General features: G+C 38.8%; 1 protein-coding gene across 1 annotated transcript; it reads left to right on the top strand.

Annotated features, from left to right (window-relative positions):
• Nucleotides 1-2096: 2096 nt before the first annotated feature.
• Nucleotides 2097-6668, top strand: SiaT (beta-galactoside-a-2,6-sialyltransferase). Its single transcript, XM_017072276.4, has 7 exons — nucleotides 2097-2251; nucleotides 3389-3580; nucleotides 3661-4218; nucleotides 5024-5121; nucleotides 5195-5474; nucleotides 6203-6300; nucleotides 6386-6668. The coding sequence occupies exons 2-7, from the start codon at nucleotides 3406-3408 to the stop codon at nucleotides 6554-6556; spliced, it is 1380 nt and encodes a 459-aa protein (XP_016927765.2). The 5' UTR covers nucleotides 2097-2251; nucleotides 3389-3405; the 3' UTR covers nucleotides 6557-6668.
• Nucleotides 6669-9562: the final 2894 nt, after the last annotated feature.

The raw sequence follows: 9562 nt of genomic DNA, 5'->3' as shown, positions 1-9562 counted from the left end.
AGAAAAAACTATTTAAAATATGTAAAAAAAAGAAGAGATTTTTAAAAACCGAAACCAAATTGGAAACACGAAATTCTTTTTAGGCCAAATGAAATTACATAATTGTGTGCCAGGACAAAAGTGACAAAAAATATATAAAAACAAAGGAAGCGTTAAAATGTGTTGTATTTGATATCATGCAAGCATGCACAGAAAAACCGAACAAAGGCGAATAATGAAAACCAATTAATATAAACGAAATTCATAGCGTCAAGTCAAATTTAATTTAATTAAATGAAAACATAGACTAATTTAATGGAAAGCCACACAGCTAGCAAGCAAAACAAAAAGTCTCCATAAAATTGAATACTCTAACCATAGTATTTCCCGAATGAAACGTTTGCATAGTGAAAAATCGAAACCCCCACAATGACAAGCCCCTTCCAAATAACAGTAATTTAGTGAAAACTGATAAAGAAACGTAAAATCTAAAATCCCACTTGAGACAGCTAAAAACTTTAAAAAAACTAAACTGAAATCTTCTGTACTTGTTATTAAAAGGAAAATACAAAACGTAAGGATAAACAAAACATAGAAAAATCAACAAATTATAAAAAAAAACGATGAAAAATCCAAAAATAGAACACGGAAAAACGAAATTTCATAGTCCTTAAGCTAAAGTCTAAAAACGAAATGAAATTAATTTCCCCCAGCCAAACTATCTAAAGTAATGAAAATGATTTCCAAACGCGGACGGAGAAGGAAAATAGTAATACTATCTAATAATAATGGCAACTGGCATAATTATGGTAATTGTAAAATAATTAAACAATGACGTAAACGTAATACCAAAAACGGAAAAAATCGAAAATAATAAAAAATAAATTGTTGTTATTGAATGTATTTGTATAGAAAAATTATTATGATTATGACGATGAATAATAAATGATTACAAAAATAATAATTATTGTTCAAACCGAAAAAGCAAACAAAAAAAAACAAAACAAATATATATATATACGAGAAAACGTCTTTGACTTCCTACTGGGATGGAGTGGAAGTGGAGGACAGGATCCCGGGTCACGGGTCACAGGTCACAGGTCACGGGTTTCGGGTCCATCGAGCACTCCTCTCTGACACGTGCCAATTCCCGTGGGTTTCGCTCGGGAAAAAGAGGATTAACGGTCGGGGAAAACCCCCAACAAACAAAATAATTAGGAGCTCTCGAGAGAAATGGAGAAAACGGAGGAAAATGTCACAAAAAAGATGAAAATGGCCGTATGTATAAAGAAAAAAATAATCCCATGATTCAGGATTAGAAGAACGGATGACAGTATGTGCCCAAAACTATGTTTATACTTCTAAATTACCTAGTTCCGTTGTGATGAGAATTTTATATTTATAGAGTTAACCTTTTTAACTAGAAACACTGGGATTTTAAAACCAGTGGTAAAGGCGCCTACAAGTATGCAGTAAAAGAAGGAACTACGTTTTACAATATTTAAAATATTGTTGCATACTTTTAGTCACAATTTTTAAAGATTTCAAATTTCTAGAGAGTTTTTCGAACCAGGATCAAACGTAGTTCAGTAACGAATCGATTTTAAGGATTTGACCCAAAGGACTTTATTTAATTTACACACTCTACTTATACGATTTGGATGGAAAGTATAACTATGCATATCTGGGGAGCTCTGCGTGTAAATCTTGATTTCCCCGAAGCAGCTAACCGGCAAAGTGGCGGCAATCAAGTTGTGAAACCAGCGAACGGTGGCAAATGGCATGTTCTGAAATCTCGCACGCACTTGCGTTTAAAGTGCTTCTGGGATTGTTCGGGGTGGGGAGCAAAAAGAGGGGGGGATGGCATGGCGGCTCCGTCGACATTGTATTATATAACTTGTGTAACTTTCACTTTTCGAGCCCGCTCAACGCAGGTGCTTAGCGGTAGTAACAGCGGCAACATCAGCAGGCAGCCGCAACAGCAAACACTCTAATTAGAAGGGAGAACGGGGCAGCAGGACGAAGGACGAAAGGACGAAGGTGGTCGGGATAACCCCGAAGCTGGATCCTCCGAATCCGAATCCGTAGCCGAATCCTTCGGCTCCTTTTCGTCCATGGGAACTGTGCCGCCGCTTTGCCGAGTTTTCAGATACGTTTCGGCTGGCGAAAGGGAAAGTTCGAGCTGCGTGTAGACGGACGCCGGGAAATTCTCCTTCGCTTTTCCGGCTCTTTTGTGCGAGTTTTCTGCGGGCTGCGTGTGAACGCACTTTTGGTACGTGTTTGTCCGCCGTTCAAATGAAAATTTAAATGGAAATGGCAACGTGTGTTTTTGTGGGGCTAAATATTTGCCCAGCGTTAACGAGTTGTGCGACAAAGTCAACGGTCAACTTAAGTTTTTTTTTTCGTCTGTTTACTCTAGCCCACTTGCGGCTATTTTGGCATACTTTTTGGCGCCTTCTCAGCGGAAAAATTACGGAATGAAAAATGCAACTGTAATTGCGAATACGTCCAAAATCATTTATTTCGCATGAAAACTTTATGCCCACTGACAGCTACACGGATTTCCACTCAGGCCCAAATGCGAGTGGCAAAAGGTCAATGCTAATTGACATCGACGGGCCAAATGAGTTGGGAATTTCTCGATAATTGGAAATTCAATTACTGTTAGTCGTAGCATTTTGAACGTTTGCCAAATGGCGGTAAAGGGCAAGGTAGTTTTGCCAACATTGTAGTACAGTCGGATAATTTGGGCTATTTTTCGAAAGAGTTCCTGAAATACTCGATTGGTGTTGTGGCTTAAAATATTTTGGAGTAATAGCAAACTAAATTATAATAGATACTTTATAATTTCTATAATTTTTGGGTTTTGTTATTAAAGGGCAAGGTAGTTTTGCTTACATGGTAGTACAGTTGGTTAATATGGGTTATTTTTTTAAAGAGTTCCTGAAATAATCGATTGGTTTTGTGGATTTAAATATTTTGGAACAATAGCAAACTAAATTATAAAAGGTATTTTATATTTTCTTTATATTTTTGGATTTTATTATTTAAGGCTTGAGAAAAAAACATGTTTGTTTTTTATATTATTGAGATGGAAATTATGTGAAAGTAGTTAGAAATAGATTACTTATTTGCGCCTGATCTCGAAAGTTCTGCAAAGAATTTTTAAATAATAAATAAATAATAATAAATAATAATTTTAAAATAATCTAAATATAAATCATAATTTTGTAAAGTTCAAAAATGTTTAAAATCCTATATAAATAGTCAAAAACACTAGAATTGATATTCAAGGTTATGCTTTCACTGCGCAACCCTTTACAATTTGGAACCATTTCTTTTCTGGCCACTCACTGTTTGCCAGCATCTTCACCTCATTTAAATATTAATTGAGCCCCCGTTCGAATAGCGTACTATGAGTGGAGAATGAGGCAAGTGACACGCGCATTGCCGGGTCAAAGTCAGGCCCTCCTCATCGGCCTCATTATCGTCGTGTGCGCCGCATTCATAATTCACAGTGAGCCAGTCCGCGAAGCGAAAGCTCAGCGGAGACGCGAACCCGGCGAGGTGAATTCGCCGCCTGCGGGGGCAACTGCCAACGGTGCGTATGAACGGCGTATAATGGCCTAGAAAAGCGTTTTGCGCAGTGTGATTGGAAAAATTAAAATGCATTTCCCGCAGTTAATAATGGTAATGGAAGCAAGAAGAATCACAAACGCATTCCGCGCAGTGTATTCCACGTGCGCTGGAATCCCAACGAGAAGTTCATCGTGGAGAGTCGCGAAAATCCGGCCATCAACTCCTCCAAGCTGGCTCCCCATCCCCGGCTGAAGGTCTCCAAGAACACCAAGCTCACGCTCAGTCCCAAGCTGTACCTCTGCCACGACAAGCACTCGGAGCTGTGCCACAACAAGACCCAGCAGTTCCGCCAGCGTATTGTCCAGACCTTCGAGAAGGCCATGATGGAATCAGTTAACGAGTCGCAGGCCAATCACTACAATGTGGACTACAAGCCTGTGTTCGGGGACAGCTTCGAGGAGCAGTACTACCCGTCCACCTGCCTGGTCATGGAGGCGGGCGTGCGGGTCCTGCGCCGCAAGGATGAGCCCTTCAATAAGTTGCCCTTCGGTCGGCTCTTCCCGCGCCAAAAACTCTTCCGCAACGTCAAGGACATCAAGACCTGCGCGATCGTGTCCAGTGCGGGTTCCCTGGCGGGCTCCAAGCTGGGTCGGTTTATAGGTGAGTAAATAGGGGCACTGAATAATACTTTACAAATATTTTATATTATAAAACAAAATATTATTTGAGTATTACATCTATAAAGTTATACAAATGAAACTAAGGATCAACGCATATGGAAATACACCCGAATGACAGAACTCATCACAGTGCCAAAGATATTAATAGGACTTTTATTTCCTTGTAAAGGCGATTAAAAGTATGCAGTGATACATATAAAGTCTGGATTTATATTAAAGCCATAGGTCTTTTGCATTTAAAAAAATTTTGTTGCATACCTTTAGACGCTTTTAAAAAATTTATAAGGAATTTACGCTCATGGAAATACTCCTAAATGTCAGTACTCACCACGGTGCCTTAGATATTACTAGGATTTTCATTTTCACTTAACAAATTTAAGAATCCGCGTGATACCAGTAATACCCTCGATTGCTTTTAATAACAAATTTAAATTAAAAGTATAATTGGCTCATAAATGTTGAATTCCTTTGTTTTAAATAATACTTTAATATATTATTGAATAAATTAAGATATACACATGAAAGACTTCAGAATAACATCTACACACCTACATATTTCGATTGTATATTGGTTCCATTTTGATGTTGTACACAATGAAATTACAAATTAACCCAGCCATGTGCACTTTGCATCTGTTAAACTGCAGTGATGGCAGCCAACCTGCATTCACAATTAGTCGGAAGAGGCCGCTCGTGAACAATTTGATTTACCCGTCTACTCTAATTCTGTTTATTTTCTGTTTATTTCTCCGGCTTTATGTGCGAATGCATCGCCCTGCTCCCAGACACGCACGACATTGTGATGAGATTCAATCATGCGCCAACGCAAGGACACGAAGTGGATGTGGGCAGCAAAACCACAATTCGTGTGGTGAATTCGCAAGTAGGCTGAAACGCAGTTCCGCACTTTCGATTGCAGTTGCATTTTCCGCTCTGTGATTTTCCCTCCCCTGCAGGTGGTGACCAAGCCCGAGTTCGACTTCACCCATGCCCCCATCTTCCGGAATGTCACGATTGCCGCCTGGGATCCGGGCAAATATAATGGAACCCTGGAGGATTGGCTCACCAGCGCGGACTACGATCTGTTCACCAACTACGAGATATACAGGCGTCGGTATCCCAAGTCCAGGGCCTTCCTCATCGATCCGCATTCCGTGTGGCGCCTGTGGCAGAGCCTGCAAATGTTTGCCGGAAACCGACCGATAAGCAGGAATCCACCTAGTTCCGGTTTCATAGGTGAGGTTTGACCAATACATTTAAGTACAGAGCGGAAATAATTTGTGGGTTGGGATTATTAAATATCTGAAAGCCACATATTCAAGAAAACCAAATATATTTTATTTATTATTATTTAACAATGCTTATTATGTGAAACTTCTGGGTCCTACACTTATACTTCCCAAAATAATTTATATTCTGCTCTATATTCTATATCCTTACCTCTTCAAATTTAAAATTTTATTCCCTAAGAAATCCTTAAATTTTTTAATCGCAAATCTTTTTATGTTTAAAATTGTTGTATATCATTTAAGTAATTTTTATAATTATTTGCTGAGCACACACTTATATTTCACTTTAATCAATTAAGACCAAATTTTGCTGAAGTAATATTTAAAGCCTTTTCTTATCCCCCACATTTTCAAAAAGTAAATTGACTATCAAGATAAAGTATGAAATCATGTAAAGTCAGATATTGTTAATAAAAATATTTAAGCGTAATATTCTTTCACTTTTAAGTCATTTATAATCCTCTAAATTTTCTATGGTGATCAAATAATATTTGAAAGATAAGCACGACTATTTTAAGACAGTTTCTGTTTAAAATATTTTAATATCCTGTTTTCCTGTTTAATGATTAATTTTGAGTGATTGCTCTACGTGTTTAAATATTTATTTAGTTAAGTAGCATTTCGATTGATGAAACTAAGCTCCTTTTGGGTAATTTCTGTGATATCCTTTTCCAGGATTGGCCCTGCTGCTGCCGCACTGTCCGCAGGTGGACTTCGTGGAGTACGTGCCGTCCACGCGGCTCAATGGCCGCTGCCACTACTACAGCAAAGAGGTGGGTCTGAAAGCCAATTAACCCTCATCTTGTTTCTGGACCACCCACACCCAGCCATTCATCCATTGACTCGCCTCATTCCCAGATGAATTCCGCCTGCACATTCGGCTCCTGGCATCCGCTGGCCGCCGAGAAGCTGATGGCCCTGGACATGAACATGGCGGAGGACGATGACATGTCGGTCTTCCAGTTCGGCATCCTGCGGATCCGCAGGCCGGACAAATTGCTCTGCGGCTTCAACTTCTTTGGCTACTGAGATGGAGCTCAATTCAGAGGCGATTCCAAGGCGGAAGTGCCAGTGACAATCCAGGTGCATTTAATCAAGCGGTTTTCATCGAGTGCAATAAACAATTCAACTTTGCAATGAATATTAACTGAAGTACACTTGGGGCGATGGCTGCCAAGTCGGAGTCTGTGTCCCAAGTGGATTCAGTTGCCTTTTGATTGCTTTTCTTGGCTGATGGGGAAACAAAGCCGAACAGAAATTATGACTGTCCTCATGGATTCATGTTTTCCTTTGCCATTAAATGCCATAACTGTTTGTCTACACGGGCGACCTGAGTGCAATAAGTATTATTAATATTATTCCAGCCCCAAGGATCTCGGGTCTCGAAGAGGGTGTGGGCGTGGGACGTGGGCGTGGGCGAGGTGGGGAAGAAAAGTACTCATTAATACGTGATGCGGCAGGCCGAACGTGCGGCGACTCCAAAGTGACAAAAGACAACAGAAGACGGGCAGAAAGTCAGCATTATTATGATGGCGATTTTTTGGTTGCTTTTTTTCAGCTGGCGTGGCTGGAGTTAAACGCTGCGTATACGCAATTAAATAATATATAGCCAAAATAAATATTGAGATTCCATTGAACCAGGAACAGGACACAAAACGAAAGTTATGGCCAAAGGGCGAGGTCTCGCATCTCGAAAGAAAGCAAAACCAGATGTAAAGTTTAGTAAAAAATTCAGGAAAATAAAGAAAAGAGGAAGGGCCAGGGGTTTCTTGAACCCATTGGGCCACCTGCTCCTCAATTATTCCACTTGTGGGGAGTTTGCTCTTTTGCATTTCAAAAGCCAGCCACAAAGTTCATCTAACTCAAGTCGAAAATAACAAAGCCAAAAGAAGTGCAGTCCGAATTTTTGATTTAAATTTCCATTTCAGATTTTTATTTGACAAATGCAAATAGCCAGGTGGTTCACGTGTTTATGTTTGCCTTTGGGCCATTCTTTGTTTTGGTTAATGTGCAGCACCCCGGCCCAAAATTGGCTAAATGCCATTGGCCATTGGTCGCCGATGTTTTGACATTTTTAACAAGCTCTTTAACTTTTTGTTTTGCTTTTCTGCCGAAAGCTTGGCGCGCAGGCGCGTTCATTGCCCTCGTGTGAACGTGTTTGCAATGCTGATAAATCGGCAAAACAAAATTATTAATTTTATAGCTAAAAGTCATAAAGTGATGATGGTTATAGCCTATTACCATATTTCTTAAGCAATTCTTGGGGAATTTCTGGTAAAAAAAAAATCTTTGGATAACATACTTATATGTAAGTAGACCACATAGAGAATCGGTACCAGTTACTGCCCAGCTTTAAAGACAAGTATATCGGTATTTACTATATACAAATGAATCATGCTCATTGCTATCATTTATTATAATATATTTTTTATTCACCACTCTTTATTATTTATTGATATACTTATAATAAATGTGTGAGTTATACCACATGTATTTAAGTAGAGTCAGACTATCTCATTTATGTTACCCTAATTAAAAGTACCTTTTAACGTTTCGATTACCAATAAAAAATATTATGTGTAAAATTTTCACATAGCTGTGTTTAACCTACTTTCAAAAAGAAAATCCCAAGCCCGTTAGATCGATTGTATTTTTAGCAATTTGTCAAATTTCGTATTTATTTCCTCTAGTTGCTGTATGTGGAAAACTCCTCCCACATCGGTCCCCTTGTTGGGATCCCACTTTTATGTAGCATGCAAATTAAAAAATGTCGCTTTTTATTGGATTTTTATCGACTGCTGAATGACAGGCCCGGTCGCCCGAGAGGGTCAGCAGTGACATGGACATGGACATCTGTTTCGATCCCCCAGCCCGCCTCCAGAGAACCTCCCCCTGAAATGTCAATTTGGGCTGACTTCAATGTTGTGCTAATTGAAATCAAATGCCCGTCCATCCATCTATCTATCTTGAAAATTTCGGGTGCAGGGCTCGTTGAAATTGATGATGAGTCAAAAACCGAAATTGAAGAAATTAAATTTCTGTTTTCTTCATTTGCATGCACGATTGCTTAGTTGGCTGTGGTCTGTTTTTGTTTTTAATAAATATTATTTTCGGGTAAAAACATTACTCAGGGGGCTTCCGAGAATCACCGGGATAGTCAGTCGTGTGCCGAAATAAAAGATATGATACATAACTTATGCACTTTTGTGGTCTCTGGGCCTTTGAAGTAAGGGATAACCCAGACATGGTTATGGGTTTGTGGGCACTAGAGTGATGCATCTGGGTGTGTCCTACGACCACAACACGTAGCTGTTTCATCCAAGATCCAGACAAAAGATGGCTGGCACACTCAGCCTGCGAAGAGTCAAGGACGGCAGACAACTTTATTTATTTTCCATTATTCCACAAAGTTATACGCGACCTGAAGGACGGGAAAACATTTTTTAATTGCGAAGGTGGGGCAGGTTCTTGACAATAAATTCTTAAGAACCGTTGTATACTAGATAGTATGTATGCCTAGGGCTTGTTAAGGAAATATAGGCAAAGTAAAGCTTCTTAAGTTAAAGTCTTAAGAATTATACCCCCTGATTGTTCATGTTCCATGAAAATTTTTATTTAAAAATCAATCTTGTATAAACGGTTTCTTTATTATTATCATCCCAGTGCTACCAGTAAGTTTACTTATAATTTAATCTCTTGTCACAAAAACAATAAGGAAAAGATTGTGATATTTGTTGGATGCAAACCTTAAAAACTTAAGAGGATATAAAAATTATTTAAAATTTTAAGAAAAATGTTATATATTATATTTATTGTACTCTGTTGCCAAAAGTTTAAGACTTAAGGTACAGGGAGGAGTCGGCCATAGTTGCTAAGACTTTCGGTATTATATATATTATATATATGATTATATTATAATCAATTCAATATCAATTGAAGAGCAACTTTAATATTAGCAATCGAACAAAGAGGCCTCTTGAAGGATTTCTTTTGAGATACCAAAAAGGAGTGGCCCCATCAATCAGTGCGGTTAAT

Source organism: Drosophila suzukii, chromosome 2R (assembly GCF_043229965.1).
Source record: "Drosophila suzukii chromosome 2R, CBGP_Dsuzu_IsoJpt1.0, whole genome shotgun sequence".
In the NCBI taxonomy this organism is placed as follows: Eukaryota; Metazoa; Arthropoda; class Insecta; order Diptera; family Drosophilidae; genus Drosophila; species Drosophila suzukii.
Note: the sequence above shows the minus strand (reverse complement) of the source record. Positions and strands in the feature narration are given on the sequence as shown.

Coding starts and splice junctions, on each gene's coding strand:
- SiaT (XM_017072276.4), top strand. CDS start 3,406: ATGAGGCAAGTGACACGCGCATTGCCGGGTCAAAGTCAGGCCCTCCTC. Junction 3,581..3,660: donor TGCGGGGGCAACTGCCAACG/GTGCGTATGAAC, acceptor CATTTCCCGCAG/TTAATAATGGTAATGGAAGC. Junction 4,219..5,023: donor CAAGCTGGGTCGGTTTATAG/GTGAGTAAATAG, acceptor CCCTGCTCCCAG/ACACGCACGACATTGTGATG.